This window comes from Pangasianodon hypophthalmus, chromosome 19 (assembly GCF_027358585.1).
Source record: "Pangasianodon hypophthalmus isolate fPanHyp1 chromosome 19, fPanHyp1.pri, whole genome shotgun sequence".
NCBI classification, from domain to species: Eukaryota; Metazoa; Chordata; class Actinopteri; order Siluriformes; family Pangasiidae; genus Pangasianodon; species Pangasianodon hypophthalmus.
Window position 1 is genome coordinate 7,456,859 of NC_069728.1, and position 20,528 is coordinate 7,477,386.

The following is a 20,528-nucleotide window of genomic DNA, read 5'->3' on the forward strand; positions in this document are numbered from 1 at the left end:
GCTATTGATATTGCTTTTATACAATAGTTCAATAAATAAAGAAATTAATATAGAGTAACTGACATTTCAGATGCAATATGGCCAAATATTTTATCTATTTTTACTCCAGAAATGAATATAGTTCCCAAAGAAGTCACAGCTGGACAGTGCCATGCAACACACACAGACTGACTGATAGTCTGTAGTAAGTGTAGTAATGTCTATAACAAACTATTGCTGGAATTTTATGTAGTGAACACAGACAAGCGGAGTGATAGGAGCACTAAAATATCTCAGTGCTGTCATATTAATTATGAGCACACTTGGAACATCGCTTGTCCATTCAAATTAGTGGACATAATACATAATATACAAAATGCATTTGTCTTTACAAAATGTGTTTTATGACTTTTACAGAAGTCATAAAATAAACCAAATTTTGTATTAAAGAAATAGGATACCTAAGACTTTTGTGCAGTATATAAAAAGAAAATATCTTTAAAATAGCTTTCCTTTAAACATTCATTTGATTTTTTTGTTTATTTTAGTTCTGAAAATAAGATAAGATAAAATAAGATATGTATAGGCCAGGTCACAACTATCAAACTAATGTTTAGTTTTTTAGTGTTTTGATGGGTTACATAACATGTCCATGTCCTTTGACCTTTGTCCTTTGCTGCTGCCTCAGCATGTTGCACGTATATATCCTTTTTTTTTTTTTTTTTTGATTGTAATTGAAGGTAAGCTCTTTAAGTCAGACAAAGCTACATATCTGCTTTTTAATCCCTTGTTACTTTTAGTCTCTCATCTCTGATGCTTGTTCAGTGGTTTGTTTGGCTGCAGCTCAGGAATCAAGCATCATGTAATTTAGTCAATTTAAATTTGTTTTTAAAGTATAGCATACAAAAATGCATATTAACTTATTATTATGCTTAACGTTTCATTCATTTCTTAAATCAATCATTTCTTAAATCATTCATTATCTTTAATTAAATTTTGGATTACTTTAGTAAAGAAGTAGTGAACATTATTTTTAGTTTGTCCTAAACACAGAATGCTAATCTGTTTAAGAACAGGAACATGTTTTGAGTTTACAGAATCTCTGAACAAACCTTTAATCTCATTACGCTTGAAGATGCTGTGACAGGGTTAAGTAAACTTTTTTAGTACTTGAAATTTTCAGATATTTACCCAGGTGGCACACTGGCACAGCATGAAGCACTGTTACCTCACAGGTTCAGAGTAGCTGGTGCGATCCTGAGCTCGGGTTATTGTTTTTGCAGAGTTTCGCATGTTCTCCCTGTGTCCACATGAGTTCCCTATCAAAAGCTACTCTCGATGCTGCGCCCATAAGCGTTATTGAAACCCCAGCATCTCGTTCCCGCTTTTTCAGGGAACAGCGTTACAGTCAAGTAACCTGAGACGTTCCCTATGAAAAGCTACTCTCGATGCTGCGTTTCAATAACGCTTATGGGCGCAGCATCTCGTTCCTGCTTTTTCAGGGAACAGGGTTACAGTCAAGCGACCCGAGACCTTTCCTCTGACTTCTCATACATGATGGTATAGGCTATTGGCTACTCAAAATTAACCCTAGTTGTGCATGTGTGTATGACAGACCTGCATAACATCCAGGGTATATTCCCATATCATGCCCAGTGTTCCTGGAATAGGCTCTGGATCCACCCTGGTCAGGATGAAGTGACATTGATGAAGATACTTAACAATATGTTATAAATGTGTATTGGTTGTAAGATACATGTATGTTTTCTGCTCTATTAATTGACCAAATTATTCTGTTTAGTAGGATGTATCACTGAAATCTAACACACAATAATTTAAAACATGAATTACTTAAAGTAATTGCATTTTTTTCAGAGAACAGAGTGGGTGTATGTGGACTGCCTGGCTACAGATGTGTAGGAGGAACCTAACAACACCTGCCTCCCAGAGTAAAATAACCTGCTCTGTTCTTATGTGACTCTCTTTCTTTTCAGCTCAGGACCCCTGACTCACTGCTGTCTTTAGCCATTGGCCAAGATGACGTCCCACAAGCACAGCTTTCAGTGTTTTGATGCTGTTGTGGATAAGCCATCTTTAAACGCTGGCCATAACTTTGCATTACCCCACAGAAGCTCTTTTATCTCAACACACTTGGAGCAACTGGAGAATCGTAGATGCTCCCTGTGTTCAGAATCCCAGCAGGCCAAGCCAGTGACTTCAGACATCTCAGGGAATCAGTCTGCTTCATGGTACCAACCCCAAAGCCCAAGCCACCAGCATACACCCAGAAGGCCCATGCGACCAGAGGGGGATCTGGTAGATGGTGTCACACATCACCATCACAAGAACCACCACAAATACCACACCCACAGGCACTGCAAGAGGATTGTGCTTGTGAAGAATAGTAACCCGTCCATCCAGAAAACCATTCTGCTGCACCGCAAGCCTGTGCACAGCCTTGGTGTCTTTATGGATGATGTATCTGATCTCATGCAGTGTCTCATCAGAAAGCTGTACACACTGGATGGTCACAAAGTAAGACCCCTCTGTGTGTGTTCTTTAGTTGTGTATGGGTTTAGTTATACATGATATATATATTCATATTGTGGTAAACAATCTCTTTCTTGACAGCAAAAATTATGATAAGGGGCAAGATGTAGTGTTATTGCCTCTTGAAGCAAAAAAAAAAAGTTTCCAGCAGACATTGTGTTTGAGTCATATGTGTTTACTTAATTGCACGTTCTTTCACTTTTATTTTATCGAGGCATAATGTATTTACGGGTGAAGACAACACAAATGGTATGTCTTAGATGCAGTTGTTTTATGTAAATAAACTACTTAGTATTGCAGTAATAGACAACCCACTGCAATACAGAGGCCTCTTGTGGTGAAAACTGTAAAGTGTTCTGTTGTTTAGTTTACAATTATACTGTTCATTGTCTGTAATTCCTTGCTTTTTCAAAAATGACATAAATCATAGAATTGCACTACAGTTATTTGGATTGGAGGGGAAACACACAGGTTGATTAGTTGTGTTAATGTTAAAGGAGTAATATGACTCACACTAGGACAAAAGGGCAAATGCTATAAATAACCTGTACTAGAGGGAATAACTACAGCCATAGGGGGATTTAGGTAGATAAAATGAAATTGTGGCCTGAGGTCTATGAAGAGGTGTTGGCTGAGGTGGGAAACCTCAGGTTCATTTTGAATGGCTAGTAGAAGAGGAGTATGAGGAGAAACAGAGAACAAACAGGCACTAATAGTGCTAGTAGTGTTATACTAGTAGTAGTGTTATAATCTTGAAGACACTTTACTACTCATCCCCCAAATTCAAGTATTCACACACAGCTATGAGGCATTAACTAATACAGACTTTCCCCTTATAATTGAGGGCAAAGTTAGAGTGCTGTTGCTTTAAGTAAGGACAGGGTCTGTAGTGTAGAACATGTCTGGAGCTGATCCAGGCTTTTCCTGCTAATCAGGACTGAACTCAGCAGACCTCTCTGGCTTTTGCTTGGCATTGCTGGCTACAGGCATGTACTTCCCAGAGAAAACATGCTGTAAAGCAGCACACACCTCTCCACAGGGGCCTGATTGATACAAAAATGCCAGTAGGAATGGCACAAGTGCAGTGCAGCAGTAAATCTTACAAAGGCTTGAGACACGACTTTGTTGACAGTAGTTAAAAGTTTACCTTGGAGAAAAAGAGATAGGATATTGCAGAAATAAGTGGAACACAACAAAATGTATCACCTGAGATAGAGTGTGTTACTATACTGCTGCTCAACAGTGTAGCTTATGTAATTTGTTATATAATTATGATTTTCTTATTTATACAGTTGATTTTTTTTATATGCTTTGTATTTTAATCTGGCTCCTAGATTATATTGAAGAATGTATTTATATGGCTAGAATAAAGGTACTATCTAGTTCTATAATGTTTTATAGAGTGAAATGGTCTCGAAGACTTTAGTGAAAGGAGGAATAGTTGCAGATTTAAAATTCAAAAGATATATGTCAGAGTTTTTAAAGATATTTATAAGATATTTAATTCTCATTTCTTTGAATACCGTCTCATATTTTGCATGTTTACGTTATCTTTTTCAAATGTCGTCCTCATATATTTTTCTAGTAGGACACATTCTAGTAGAATCTTCTCCTATAGTGATATTCCAACATGCTGAGAATAACTATTAATCTTGCTCAAATCAGAGCTATTTTGAACCAACAGAACGAGGTCAATGGCTTGCAAACATATAGTGTGAGGTGCTCAGAATCGTATCTTTCAAGGTTTCCAATAACTACTTTTGATTAATTATCTGGAGTGAGTGTTAGAGAATTGCAAAGCAAGCATATTTGGTATTAAAAAGTAAAATACTACTTCTGCTATATTCTTATACTACACAATTAACACTTTTGAGCCATGGTGAAGTAATAGATCAGTACATCATACATATTAGCAGTATCATACACAAGGTACCATTAACAATGTGAGCAGCAGAAACAACAATAACATTAAATAATAATTCAGTTTATCATCCTATTCACCTGAATAAAATGAATGAATGTGAATGAGCTATTATTCCATTATATTATTGCTTTCTATTATTTTAACATAATGCATATCGCCTTATAAATTACATACTGTAAACTGTATGCTTTTGTGAATATGTGAATTAATGTTATATTATTGTATTAATATGTTAGTCACACTGAAACAATATAAAAATAAATCAAAACATAGTAACTATACCTGACTTTTTCTATAAAAATACAAGATAACTGCTGTATTCAACAGAATTACCATCTTCTATGTGTCATGCTAATTATTTTTATAAGTAGGCTGATATATAAATATCATTGCTGGTATTAAACTGCTGTTTAAATGATTAGTGGGACAGTATGGGGAAATTAGTAGCACAGATGTTTGCACTTCCTGGCAGCATTCAGTGTGAATGGCTTTAATCCACTATGCTGTAGTTCCTCACCAGGTCCTGGGTTAGTTTAATGTTTTTTCCCTTTCTATATAAAGTTATTCTGAATGTATCCTTTTTCCTGGTTGCTAATCTACCCTTTTTTCACACCTAAAATGCTGTACCCTGTTTCAGGTCGACAGCATTCAGAGTGTCTTACAGGGCCCCAGTGTCTTGGTTTGTGTGGGCCGTGAACCATTCCACCCACATTTGTTGGACAGTTTCCAGAAAAATTCTGAAGATAAACTTCCCAAACTGATCTTGAAGTCACAGTCCAGTACCTGCAATGAGGATCAAGGGTATAAGAAAAATGGTATGTTAATTAATATTTTGAATTAAACCATTTTCTGGTTAGAATTCAGAAATTGGATATTTATGATATAATTAGACCACCTGTGTTGCTTAGTTGAAAAGCTGGTCTTTGGTGACTAGATTAAAAGGTAAAAGTTAAAAGGTAACTTGTATGGATATGGACACGGAAACGCTTTGCCGTCTGAATCATTCTCACATTTGATATATTATATGTCTATTATTGTATAAGACATAAGCCAAATGTTAATGAATAACACAGTTATTTACTGTTCACCAAAAATATCAACTGTTGTTTTGTTAAAGAATTTTATGTTTCCTTTTGGAAAATACATAAAAGTACAGTTCAATGACGCAAGTAGTCCACAGTATGCTGTATTTTGACAATGTTGGCAAGCTGACTACTTGACTAAGAGCTTGTTAGAGTTACAGTCAACTGCAGAATGATCAGTTTATCAGTTTTCAGAGATTAATCATTTTAAGACAATGTTTTGCAGACATAAGACACTTTCTTAACAAGTGCAAAATTATTGGTAAACCCATGTTAAAATTCGATGATTTCTTCCGTGGAGAGAATAACCTTCCAGTAAAGGTTGGAGACACTTTGTAGAAGATAGTCTTTCATGCAGAACAGAATATTTGAACCTGCTTTATTTAAAGCTGTACTTAATAGTTATATTGTATTATTCTCTATGAAGAGTGGATATCTGATTCGTTTAATCCACAATGGTGTTTGCAGCCAACATTATGTTTATGGAACATGAAATAATTTCAAATACCATAAACCTTCACACCTATATTTACTGTCATATTTGTCTTTCATTTGTAGTCAACTTTGGACTGAAATCCAAGAAAAGAGTTCCATCAGGTCCTTTTCCTAAAGCCAGAGAGAATATTCTGGATGATGACATCGAGAAGCGGGTGCTTGTCAATAAAGATGGCAGCTTGTCAATGGAGATGAAAGTGCGGTTTCGACTGCTAAATGAAGAGACATTGCACTGCTCTACTGAGATAAAGAAGTCCTCATGCACTTTTAATGTATCTTTCCCAGGACAAGACAATGTGATCTCTCCCCAATGTGGCCATGGTGAAAGTTGCTCAGAGGCAGAGTCCCTGTCTGCTAGTGAAGCTGATGACGTTTATATTACCAAACGTTACCAGAAGCATTTGGAGGAGCCACACTGTAAACACTGCTGCACTCACTGTCAGGAGTATAACATTTGGAAAAATCCAGCCCTGCTTAGTGAGCATGAAACTCTGAGACACTATGAATCCACTAGCTCAAGTGCACTATCACATAGAATAAAATCCAAAAAGGAATCTGTCGACAGTGTGCATACCACATCATGTGAGGAATACACTGAGCAGGTAGTAGAAAAGGCAACCTGCATTCAGCAGTCTGTTGGGGAGGGGGACAAGGGTGACAGCACAGTTCAATACTGTACCATTAGTCGTTGTTGCAGTCGTAGTGAGGTGTGTTCAGTTTCCGCAAAGGCAAAGAAAGCAGGCTATACTGATGAGAAGTATGGAAAAAATGAAAGCAGTCATGCATACACTGAAGAGGAGAAAAGACCTGTTTCCTCTAAAAATTTAAAGCAAGATCAGCGTGTCCAGAATACCCAGGTTTCAATAGAAGATGAAAGGCCTTTATCTGTTGAAACCAATTCCTCAGATATCCTGGCATCCCTTAAAGATGATGAAGATAGGGAGGAAACTGATCTCTCTCCAAGTAATTCCAGAGCATCCCAAAGTAATAAAGAGAATGAGGAACAAACCAGAAATGCTGTAGTGAGCCCATATTCGTTCACGCCCTGTAAGCCACCAGAATCTCCAAAGCAGTCATTATCAACTAGGACATCAAACACAGCTTCATGCTGTTCAGAGAAAACCTCCAGAAAGGTTGTAATCACAGAAACACAGGAAAATGTGGACCAAGATAAAAACAACACACCTTCATCTACACCACATAGGTGTCAGCATAAAGAATCAACAGATGAGACTACAGAAAATAGCACATTGGATGAGAAATCGGAGGCAATCAATCAACCAGAAGATGTCTTAAATAAAAATGATGTCCTTGATACAGAAACTGACACGAGGGCTCTAAAATCAGTATCTGATTTATCAAAACCATGTGATGATATTTCAGACGATACAGTAGAAACTTTTCAAACAAATGAAAAGGGAAGATCAAGTGCCATGTCAACATCACCAATTCCACAGGCAGAGTTAACTATATCCAAAACTCTTGTTGTAGCTGAACAAGAATTTGTGAATGTGAAAGATCCAATTGTAGCATATGCATCAGAAGAAGAGAATATTGAAGCAACATCACATGCCATGTCTGCTGACTCAGATACATCTGAGTCTCCAGTAGGAAAAAACAAAACTGAAGAACCAGCTGATGTCATTAATGAAGAGAATGTAGCAAGTGCCATGTCACCTAAATCAGATGTGTCAGCGAGATCAAGTCAGTCCAGATTGTCAGAGGTGTCTTGTAAAGAAAGAAAGAAAGCTGAACTACAAAAAGGGGAACGAGCTAAAAGTGTATTGTCTGTACATTCCAATGCATCTACAATCTCAATGCAGTCAACGGTTTCAGAACTACTAGCTAATGGGAGTGAAGACCAGACAGATGTGGGGAAATCTGAGTTGAGAGAAATGGAAGACCAAATAGAAGACAGATCTCCTAGCATCATGTCTGTCAAATCTAGTATCTCAGAAGCTACTCATGTAAAACTTGTGAAAGTACAGTCAGCTGAAAGTCTAACAAGTGCTGTGTCAACCAAGACTAACATATCCATCCAATCAATGGCATCAAAAATATCAGAAGGTACTCCATTAGACATGGATAAAAGACTGTTAATGGAACGAGTACCAAGTGCCATGTCTGCTAAATCTGATGTTTCTGTAAGATCTAAAACATCAAATATTTTGGATATCAGCCCCTATGATAGTGATGTAGTAGAAGAGGCAATAGAGGACTGTGCTCCAAGTGCAAAATCCAATAAGTCCAATACCTCTTCAAGGTCAAATACACCAAATATTTCAACAGTGGCCACTAAAGAAGCAGATGGTATAGAGGAAGAAAGGTTAAAAAGACCCTCAAGTGTTATGTCTTCTAAATCTGCTGCTTCTGTAAGATCAACAAAATCCAAACTGAGAGATGAAAAAGATGATAATACAGCTGAAAAGACAGAGCAACTGCAGGACAGATACATAACAAGTGTTATGCCTTCTAAACCCAGTGATTCAGAACTATCTAAGAAATCTAAAAGTTCCAAGGCTACAGTGGACAAGTCTGGCGATTTTGAAGACCAGTCAGAAGAGCAGGCTCCCAGCACAATGTCCACAAAATCAAATACCCCTACAAAATCAAACAAGTCAGAAATATTGGAAACATGTGTGGGGGAAAAAGAGGAAAGACCTCTAAGTACAATGTCTTCAATATCTAGTGTTTCCAAAAAATCAGAAAAATGCAAGATTTCAGAAGCAGCACGGGAATGTGACCATCTAGAAGAGAGACCAGCAAGCATTATGTCCAGTACATCAGTTAAATCTAAGAAGTCAGTAGTTTCTGATGCCCCATGTGAAAACGAGGAAGAAGAAACAAAACAAACTGGTAGAAGATCACAAAATGCATTGTCAGTAAGATCTCAAAGATCTAGGCAGTCAAAAGCATCAGAGGCTCCTAGACAAGACAATGGCAATGAAGACAACAGAGAAGGAGCACCAAGTGCCATGTCTTGTAAATCCATTCTTTCAGATAGCTCTAACCTTGCGCCTGATGGGATAGATAATACAGGATCAACAGAAGATTTACTTAAGGAAACTGAAAGTGCGTATCAAGAAACAAAAGATGACAGGGCTGCAAGTGCTATGTCCCATAAATCTCAAATGTCCTCTCTATCCAACAAGTCCAAAGACCAAACCCAGGAGAGAGCACTAACCTCTATGTCAGCAAAATCTAATGTTTCTAGAAAATCTAAAAACTCAAAGATGGACCAATCCAAGGACGAAGGTGAAGAAAAGCATGAAAGAGCTTCCATTTTAGTTTCCCCCAACTCAAATATGTCTGCAAGATCTAAAAAGCCTGAATCTTTAGAAGTTGTATCTCCTGCAGAAGTGGAAAATCACAGTACAGAGAGAACTCTAAGTTCCATGTCTGGAAACTCAAATACATCTAAAACATCAAAGAAAAACACTGTTTTAGACTGTTTTAAAGAACCCAAAAAAGCAAACAAGGAAGGATTGGTAGAAAGATCTCCTAGTGCCGTCTCTGCTAAATCTAATACCTCAGTCAGATCAAAGGGGTCAGATACACAATCAAACATTCCAATGGAGAAAATATGTCTTCACACCATTTCTCCTAAATCTAGTACTTCTATCAAAGATGAAAAATCAAACTTTCGTATAATATCAAATAATTCTCTAAATGATGATGCTGTCAAATCTAAGGAAACTTGTGATATAAAGATAGAGGAAAGGTCACCAAGTGACATGTCTTCCAAATCCAGTGTATCATCTATATCCGTGAAATCTAGTATTTCAGCTTTGGCTGGTGGACAGACTGACATTGTAAGTTTGAATGAAAGATCTGATAGTGCCCTGTCTGGTTTAAAGATACCTATGACAGAAATCCCAAATAATGCTGACAATGAGGAGAGGGCTTCCAGTGCGTTGTCTAAAAAATCTAATACCAGTTCAGTTCACCACACTTCTGAAAGAGTTTTAACTCCAGCAAGCCCTTCAGTATCCATTGGGATTGTAGAGGAATATGATGTTGATAATGCTGAAGAGGATAACAGTGTGTCTTTGGCCTCAGTAAATTCTACTCCACAATTAAACTCAAAAACTGATGTGTGTTGCAAAGATGCACCAAAAATGACTGAAGAAGAAAATCAGCAGTGCATGCAAACACCAGATGACAGAGCTAAAAGTTCACTGACAGCAGGGACAATTGTCTCAGATGAATCCAAGAAATCTGAATGTACTCACAAGAATTCTTCCCAGCCAATACCAGACAATGAGGTGGCAAACAATAAATCTGCAAAAAAGAACTCAAAGAAATCTTCCAGTCACAGTTTGAGCAACAGGTCTGCTCATTCAGATTTTGGATCATCTAAAACTAAAGACAGAAATTCTCCAACAGTGACTGACAGACCAAAAAATAATATGTCCAATACACTGTCGCATTTGGAAATAAATGAACAAAAAAGTTATGTTAATGTTACTAAATGTAACAGTGTAGGTGAACGGTCAAAAAGCAATCTTTGTGACAGATACTCTAAAAAAGAGAAAGAGATTTCAAGGCCACATTCAGCAGACATGCTTATTACTTCAGTTTCAACAGCCAGCAGCCTTTTGAGGCAGAAAGACAAAGAGCCAGTTATTTCCCTTGGTGTCTCTAATCATCGATCATCTCCCTCAAATGAAAATTCCAACAAATTGAATACACCCAGAGATTTAAATGTATGTGGTAGAACCTGCAATGGTTCCCTGGTTGCTACAGATTGTAGTAGGAACCTCAATGATAACAAAAGTGAAAAAAACAGTAACTCTAGTTGCAGACACAGCAGCAGCTCTTTGGCACAGAACATAGATAATAACCCCTCTGAGTTAGTCCCATCTATCCTACCAAGCTCTTCTCCTACCGAAGTAGTGAATGAATGGTTGAAGAAAATTCCACTGGATAGTGCTTTATATGATGTTGGCGATGAATTCCACGAGAACTGCGAGGAAGAAGAACTATCTAAGATGTCAGGAAAAGTGACGCAGTATGAAAGAGGGAATGGAAGTGAGGGAGATGCTGATGCAGATGTGCTCAGGCCACAAAATGAGCAACTGGAAGTTGAAGAAATTGAGAATAATGAGAGCAAAGTATTTGATATGAAGGAAACTGCCAAAGACCTTGCAGTTGTAGAAAACATTCAACCCTGCACTTTTCCTGATATCCCTTCTTCTGTCCAGCTTATGAGAATTTTACTTAGTCCCAAACTTGGCAGATGTAACAGTTTACCAGAGATATCTACTGTTTATGGAAGAAAACTTAGCACATCAGCAAGAGGATTTTTAGAGAGCCTGGTAAACCTTCAGTTGTTAGATTTTGATCCCAATGATATAAATGGCAAAGCTGAAAAGTACAAAGATCTCATGAACATGCTTCAGTCCCTTTGGCTTTGTGACCCTTCTGACAGAGTGACCATCACACAGAAAAGCAAATTTAACAATCAACAGTCTAAGGATGAAGAATTCAATGTCAAGTCATCCTCAGGGGTAGATATTAACAGTAGCTCCCAAGACTCTGGAAAGAGCAGTGTTAATGAGAGGACTGTGGCTCAAAAATCCCAAACAGAGGGTGAAGACATTGGGATACTGACGAAGGCACACGAGATTGATAAAACAGAGAAGGCTTCTAAAAGCATAGAAACAAAATCTGATTCAGCTACCCCTGATATTGCAAGTCGAGTCCGGTGGACACCAGAGAATGAGGCAGAAGAAAATATGCAAGACAGCAACATTCTTTCAGCTGTCTCAGATTTTACAACAAGAAAAAATTATAGTCCAAGAGAACCACCTGACACAGCATCTCACAAGAGCTCTGGAAATGACAGTAATGCTAATGAAAAGCTAACTGAACATGAGGAAGACACAAGTTCAGAATCCTCATCATCAGAGCAAATGGCTCAGGTGACAAAAAAGGTTTCTCAAGATCCTGATCCTGTCTGGGTTCTGAATCTGTTAAATAAAATAGAAAAGCAGTTTATGACACATTATGTCACTGCAATGGGTGAATTTAAGGTACGCTGGAACTTAAATGACAATGAGCAGCTTGATGTCATGATATGTGAATTAAGAGATGAAGTCCATAAAAGAATACAAGCCAGCATAAACAATGAACTCAGAAAAATCCAGGGTCATGCAGGAAGACCTAGGCCACCAAAAGAAAGCTTGTCACGTGAATCAAGGATTTTAACTGAGCAAAGGCACAGGCGTCTGAAAATAAATCTCAACCAGTCCATAGATCGAGCAGAAAAAACTGATGATGACAACACAACAATACTCATGCCTGATTTTAACGATCAACGAAAGGATGATGAATACTGCCCATGTGACACTTGCATGAAAAAGAAAACGTCATCAAGGCCTGGGTTAGCAATGGAGGTCTCGACTTCTGCTCCAATGGGGATTGACTTTGATTTGAGAAAAATTCTCCATTTAAAAAGAAAAGCTCCCTCAAATAGCAAAGAAAATGTGAAGGAAACTGAAAATGAAGAACAACACATAGAGGTTGGAAATCTGGCTGAAAGTGAAGCTGATACATCAAATGATAAAGCGTTTGGAAAAGAATATTCACAGGCTGTTGTGGGAAGCAAACCTCAGGGAATAAGAAAGGGAAGTTCTAGTTCTCTTGAGGAGGATGATACACAATCAAATAAATCTGAACAACTGAAGAATGATCAGCCAGTGAAAGAGGGCAATAATACCTCTAGGACTCTTAAGCAAGAAAGTCCTATAGCTGGTGGTGAGCTTAGGGACCATGTGGAATTAAGAAATGGAACTGAAATTCTGGAGATGGTCAATGCCGATCCAACTGCAGAAGATGAAAATGCTCAGAGTGGACCAGCAGATATGGGAACTGAAGCTAAAATAACAGCAGATGAGGAGGAATTTTGTGATGAACTGGCTGAGGACAAAGGGTCTTTGGAAGGTGAAACAGTAAGAAAAGAGCATGCAACAGAAGCTGGAACTGCAAAAGAAAATATAGCAATTGAGGCTGGTACAGTTGGAGAAAAGGAAGTAGCTGAAGGAGAATCAACAGAGGGAAAAGGGACTGAAGTAGAGACATCAGATGCTGAAACAGGAGATGAGACAGCTGAAGAGTCAATGGGAGAAAGAACATGTGAAAACAATGAGGCTGCAGAAAGAGAAATTTCTGAATCTGAACCTGAAGAAGGAGGCAAAATACCTGATGATGAAAAAGAGAAGCATGAGGATGCTAAAACTGAAACTACAGGGAAGAATATGCCAGCAAAACCTGATATAACAGCAGAAGCAGAATCAACTAAAGGGGAAGCAGCTGAGAAAGAAATAGCTACAACTGCAACAGAAGAGCCAAAAATAAAGTCTGAAATAATAGAGGATGAAAAAGAAGTTGAACATAAATCAGATGGAATAATGTATCTTGAAGATGGAACAGATGAAGAAGATGACATTGTAGAGGCAGAGAAAAGTGAAAGCACAGATAATGAAGAAAGAGATGCTAACGAGTCAGCTGAGGAAGATGTAGCTATAAAGAAAATAAGCAAAGAGAGTGGTGAAGATTACTTATTTGATGAGGAAAAGACCAGTGAACTTGCAGAAGATGGAGCTATAACTGACCGTGAGTCTGCAGAAGGAGCTAATCCAATAAACGATGAATCAGCAAAAGAAGGAGAAACAGACAGTGATGAAGTAGATGCTGAAGGAAAGACAACCAAAGCTGAAACAGCAGCAGATGAAGAACCAGCTGATAATGAAACCGCTGAATATAGAGAGAAATTTTATGATGATACATCAGATAGAACAGAGATAATTAAAGTCAACACTGCAGAAATTGGAGAAACAAATAATAATGTACCAACTGACGGTGGAGAGACTACTGGAGTCAAAGTGGCAGACGTTGGAGAGATAGGTGAAGCTAAAGCAGCAGAAGACGATGATTATGAAAGTGCAGAAGATGCAGAAACAAGTAAGCCTTCAACAGCAGAAGATACATCTGATGATGAAACAGCAGAATATGGAGAAACACCTAAAGCTAAAATCACTGAAGATGGAGAGATATCTAATGATGGAATTGCTGATGATGAAGGAGCAGTGACAGGTAAAGTTAAAATAGCAGAAGATAAAGACACAGATAATGATGAAATATCAGAAATTGAAGAAATGCCTTGTAATGAAGCAGCAGATAGTGGAATCACAACTAAAGCCAAGACTACAGAATATGAAGAAACACATGATGATGGAACATCAGAAGATGGAGAGGCTGCTGGAGCTGTAGTGGTAGATGATGAAGAGTCAGATGCATCAGCAGAAGAAGGTGGAAATAATGATGATGATGATGATGATGAAAGAGCAGAAGAGCCAGAGAGGGCTAAAACTGAAGTATCAGAAATAGTTGAAGATGGAGAAGCACATAAAACTAAGGATTTAAATCAGTTTGTTGGAGACAAAATGAATGTAGAGAATGTACGGAAAACTGAAGATGAACAAACAGATGATGGAGAAACAGCTGATGGAAGAGCACATGATGAAGAAGATACAGAGATGGATACAAGTCAAAGTGAAGAAGAGGGTGAAACAGCTAATGATGAAGCAGATAATGGAGAGAGAGCTGATGATGGAACAGCAGAAGAAAGTGGAAATAATGATGATGATGAAAGAGTGGAAGAGCCAGAGAGGGCTAAAACTGAAGTATCAGAAGAGAAAGTTGATAGTGACATAGTTGAAGATGGAGAAGAACATAAAACTAAAGCTTTAAAGCAGTTTGTTGGAGACAAAATGAATATAGAGAATGTACAGAAAACTGAAGATGAACAAACAGATGATGGAGAAACAGCTGATGGAAGAGCACATGATGAAGAAGATACAGAGATGGATACAAGTCAAAGTGAAAAAGAGGGTGAAACAGCTGATGATGAAGCAGACAATGGAGAGATAACTGATGATGGAACAGCAGAAGATGGAGAGACACCAAATGACAACACAGCTGATGATGGAACAGCAGAAGATGAAAAACCTGCAGAGTCTGACATGGAAGAGGTTGGCGAGACAACTGAACCTGAAACAGCAGAGGATGGAGAACAAGAAGATAATGGAAGAGCAGATGGACCGATAGGTGATGATGAAGTAACTGATGATGACGCGACCACTGGAACTGAAAATGAAGAGAATGAAGAGACAGTTGAGGTTAAAACAGTTGAAGATGGAGAAACAGCTGATAATGGAACAACAGAAGATGGCGATACAGCTGATGAAAGAAAAGCAGAAGATGAAGAGCTTTCTGAAGATGAAATAGCACAGAATGAAGAAATTGCTAAAGAAACATTAGAAGAGTATGGCCAAACGGATGACAGTGAAAGTTTGGAGAATGGAGAAACAGCTGGAGAAGTGAATGGAGAAACACATGGAAGTAACACTGCTGAAGCACTCATCAATACACACAATATTAAAACAAAACAAAACTCAGAGATGATGAGTATAAATAAGGACACAGGGACATCTGAAAGTAACAGATATAATGTAAATACTCATTTTATAAACACTGGAGAGTCAGATGAAGGAGGAGATGAAGCTGAGGATGAGACTGAACCTGTTGTTGAAATAGATGGAAGAGCTCAAGGGATAAAAGTTGCTGCTACACAGCCTACAAAATGGTCACTGCATAAAGAGGACCAAGCTGATGAACGAACAATAGCATCATTCGACTCTACTGTGAAAGTGTACACAGGTTCTGAAGATGAAGCAGATGCTGATGGTGAAGATTCAGAAACCGAAGTACACAAGAAGGATTGCCGTGTTGAAAATGAGGAAGAAGATTAAGATTCTGTCACTGGAAGTTCAGTGGATAACACTAAAGAGGAAGGGAAGTAGAAATATTTTACGAATGGGTATGGAAAAAAGAGGACTGTACTGTAGATCAGGAGAACTAGAAAGATGGAACCAGACAGATAATTTGATCAGATTGATAAATAAGTCATCCATCTTTTCTCTTCAGTTTCAGTGGAATAGGTTCTTTCTGATTAGACAAGAAGTCAGAAAAATGTAGGTGATCTTATGGTGAAAAACTGCTGGATGTATCACACTGCAAGCTCTGATAAAGAGAACCAATACACACAAAAGGTAACGGTGTCCATAGGTATTGAAAGTTCTAAAAAAAAAAAAAAAAGTTATTCAGTATATTATGCACTTTATTCTGTGATATTTGCACAGCATGTTTTATGTAATGTTAAAAGGGAACCGAAATACAGAAAAATAAACAAGGGAACATTTTCCGTTTGTGATTACAATAAGATAATTAACTTCTTTATATATACAACTTCTTTACATTGACTTCTTTAATATTTTGCAATAGGAAGTGCATTATATACATTACACATCTAACAATAACAATCTCTGTGGGGAAATAATTAACTATGTACTCCACTCTGTATTTTGTGTCATATGTGTGAATGTAAGAGGATGAACATCTAAAAAGTTAGCAGAGAAATTTAAGAATTATTTCCATATATATTAACTCGTGAAATTAAATGCAGTGTATACTTATGCAAATATCTGGTTTAGATGTATCATGTTTGATAAGAAGTGAAAATATTATTATTTATGTAACATTATGCTAACGTAATATGTCATTTGAGTCATATTATTTATTAGCTTGTTGTCATTTTCTTGTTGGTAAGTAGTATGAAAGTAATAAAGAACAGAAAAATATCCCCATGAAAGACATGCTCTTGTACAAAGGTCTTAGGTACCACTTACATGTTTATTTTCTGCCTACTGTATAAGTGTTTCAGTAGAAAAGAAAACATATGCAGTGCACTGCTGCCAGATGATTGGCTGATTGCATAATTGCATGAATGAGCAGTACAGGTGTTTCTAATAAAGTGAATGTATACATAATATACCGTACATAACCTCAAATAATCTGCTTGCTATTCTTACATATTAGATTTTTTAAATGACCTGAAATAATTCTTATGATAGGAGCAGATCACTGGAAACTAAGATCAACAGAGATCAATCAAGTAGAAGGACAGTGAACAGATAAAATAATACATGATCAATGTACAGTGTAATCCAGTAGTTCATATCAAATGTATATTTATCATGTGATTCATAAAGATGTTTTAGCAAATTAGAGATTTAGTGCAATTTCAAAGCATTTCTTCTTAGTGTTTTAGACCATATATTGATCATTCAATTAACACATTAATATTTAATGCCACTTATTTAAAGTCACATCAACCTGTAAATGTATAATGACTTCTATTTTGCAAGAAGTAAACCCCATCTATTCACATCACACTCCTATTTTTCTGACATTGTATCTTTCCCAAGTTTTAAATAAGCAAGTAATTATTCCACCAGCACAGACTTTATTTCTGAACCTTCAATAGATCATGGCATGACATCTATGACAAAATAAAAAATGTCTCCCAAAAACATTGAAGGAGAAAATCAGCAAACTATTAATAATTTGCCCCACCTCATCCATCAACTGGAGTACCCCTAGTTATGAGTCAATTCCCAGCCTTTGTGACACCTGAAGCTGCATTTTCCTTTTTGTTCCCTAACCTGGTTGTTTTAACAGACTGGTCAGTTTATTGAATGGGGGCAGAACCCAAGGATCCAGTAACATGACAACTGCAATTACTCAGGACACCCAGCACCGTACGGACATGAGCAGGCCCGTCTTAATGGACAGCCAGTGAATATTTGATAGAGAAGCACTTATTTTTATCATTTACCTTATTTATTTTAGCTAACTTCTGTTATCATATTAGAGTCTATAAGATCCATCATGATCTAATTCAAATTAGCATGCATGGAAATTATGCGTTATGCTAGTTTAACTCTGGTGTCTAATCATTCTCTTAATCCTTCACCTTCCTTTCTTTACATTGCTGCTGATGTCTATTTAGCTAAATAAAAGCTCAATATGTATATTTGGGAAGTTTTAATTAATCTATGCCTCTGACACATGGTAAGTGTATGGCTGTGTATTTAAAACTGTCCTAAGAGACTTCATTCCCTGCCTCAGAGGTGTACAGCCCCATTGCACTGGTTTGATGGATAGTCCTCTCTCTGTGAGTTTCCATCCACTGCTTCCGGAGGGGATGTGACATAAATAATTGGTGTCACTCCCATCGACTGAGTGCCACACATTTGGAGAAGGGGCTAGAGCAACTCACACATTAGAGCTTAGTCCCCTCCCCACATCTGAGAATGCTTTCACAGGGAAATCTAGTATTGATGGCATGGATAATATTCTCACTTGGCCAGTAAATAGATGGAAGAACACTGATTTTCCATCTACCTCAGAAGTTTTTTTCTCAATTAGTTATATGTAGGCACATATTTGATATTGGTGAAAACATGAATAATAGCATTCTAAACAAAAAAGTATTAACCAAACATTTTTGACAGCTAATATTTTTTAATTGTCAATCTGGAATACTCTGAAGCCATAAGGGATTATCCAAGAAATTTTGATTTGTGTATTGATTTATATTATTTGTATAGTAGTCTATCTACTGTACTCTAGTTGACTATCTACTTTGTGCAATAATTTCAATGCTTCTCTATACTAAATAGAACAGAAAATGTTTACTCAAAACTCACTTATAATGGAAGCTAAGGAAAACTTGTTGGGGTAAGCAACAAACATAAAAATTGTGAATACTACAGTATAGTACCTAGTGCATATTCAGTGCTACAACCATTACAATTAAGAATTAACTCACAATAAGCATCTTAGGATGAGACGGACATGAGCAAATTCTTATCATATCTGATCCTATGTGGTTTTATTCAACAATGTAATGCTGGAGCAATACAGTAAGAAGTAATTAGGTTTCTTATGCCTTCCTTGAAGTTTCCATGCAGGTTCAGGCCAAAAGTGAAGCACATCCAGGTTTATGTCTTTACATTGCTAAACTATAACCACAAAAAAAAAAAAAAAAACCTTTGAAAAACTGGCCAAAAGTGTGTTTTTCTCTCCATAACTTAAACTTTAAGGAATCCTGAATATATTACACCAAATCACATTGAAATATTTTTTATTTCTTTTTATTCTTAGCTATTTTCCTGCAAAGATCATGTTGGGTAAGGAGCCAGTTTAAAAAACGTCACAATAAGCACAGTCATTTTGCCTAAAGATGTCTACAATCTTGCTAGCTAAGTGTGATTCTCTCACACAATGAATTTCATGCATTAATCAAGTTGTTGGATAGATACGTGCCATAGAGAAAAGGACTGAAGCCTAATCAGTTCAGTTTGTAATCAGATATCGACTCAAAATGTTCTGTGATGTTCCTTTTCTGCAGTCAGAATGGACTCTTTAAATGCAAGTTTCTCCCTATCCGCTTTTGGGCTGGTAACCACATTTTTTAAAAATGCCATAACTTGACTTCTGGTTGAGATACATACAAAAGAGAAACACATTTCAGAAGTATATTTGTAAAGCATTTCAGAAAGACATTTCAGAACCATATTTCAACATGTGAAGGGTTTTCCCAGGCCACCACAAGCCAGCAGAGATTAGATTTTGAAAATGCTAAAAATGCTTGAATTTGAAAGTGAAAAGTATTTGCACGTGCCTTAGTGAACTGAACAGACTAGATATGCTGTGAATATGAGTCTTCTTTAGCATGGAAAAAAAAAGTTGTGCACTGGGTTAATGGCAGGTGCAAAGTGTTTGCTGACAACATAGGAATCTTTCAACATAGAAACACTCACCCTGTATTCAAAGCTAATCTTGAAAAACACTTCCTTTGCCTGTTATCTGTTAATCACCTAGCGAGCTTCCTCGTACGACTTTCAGGACAAACTGAAGTCACATTTGCAAGATATAGGAATATAGTTCTATATATTCAGGCACTTTACCAGTATGAAAAGTATAAAAAACTGTGTAAACTGACTGCTGTTTAAGCATTTGGGACTGAAACTTGGTATCTACGTTGCCCAGGCCTGTCTGGAAATGTAGACAAATAAGACAAAATGCAGGAGGAAGCACCTGCTTGCTGACGAGGAGCTATTTCCACCCTCAGTGCTGGGAGACGTAGAGCTCTATTCCGGTGGATAGCACAGGGGGCTTTCCCCCATTTTCCCTGTTTACCTTCAAGTGCAGTGCCAGTGTCCAGCTGCACAGATGTGCACCCTGCATCCCCACACTCCCAGGCCTCCAGATGTTTCACACAAACAAATATGCCAGCCTGTTGATGGGGAGAGGTGACACATGAGCATCTGTGTCAGAATTTCCTGCTTTAAGCTTAACATATTGCACAGGTGGATGTCACAATTGCAGGGCATTTACTTACTCAGTGTTCTGGATTCTCTGGCATTCTTGGCCTTACTCGATGTTTTATCAAGAGAATTATGAGTTGATTGTAGTTTTAAAAATACTATACACTCTATATTGTGTGAGGTGTTAATGTTCTTCAGAAGAGTACCATGTGCACTCAAGCTATATTAGAGTGTCAAAGCTGGCATGGCCTGACCTTTGTT

At 37.4% G+C, this 20,528-nt stretch overlaps 1 protein-coding gene across 1 annotated transcript; it reads left to right on the plus strand.

Moving 5' to 3' along the window:
* The first annotated feature begins 3,123 nt into the window (after positions 1 to 3,123).
* On the plus strand, positions 3,124 to 15,845 carry rp1l1b (rp1 like 1b). Its single transcript, XM_053242035.1, has 3 exons — positions 3,124 to 3,165; positions 5,091 to 5,268; positions 6,094 to 15,845. The coding sequence occupies exons 1-3, from the start codon at positions 3,124 to 3,126 to the stop codon at positions 15,843 to 15,845; spliced, it is 9,972 nt and encodes a 3,323-aa protein (XP_053098010.1).
* Positions 15,846 to 20,528: the final 4,683 nt, after the last annotated feature.

Excerpts from the sequence above, each read along its gene's own strand:
- rp1l1b (XM_053242035.1), top strand. The coding sequence starts at position 3,124 with ATGAAATTGTGGCCTGAGGTCTATGAAGAGGTGTTGGCTGAG. Across the intron at positions 3,166-5,090 it reads ATGAAGAGGTGTTGGCTGAG|GTCGACAGCATTCAGAGTGT; the intron begins GTGGGAAACCTC and ends ACCCTGTTTCAG. Across the intron at positions 5,269-6,093 it reads TCAAGGGTATAAGAAAAATG|TCAACTTTGGACTGAAATCC; the intron begins GTATGTTAATTA and ends TTTCATTTGTAG.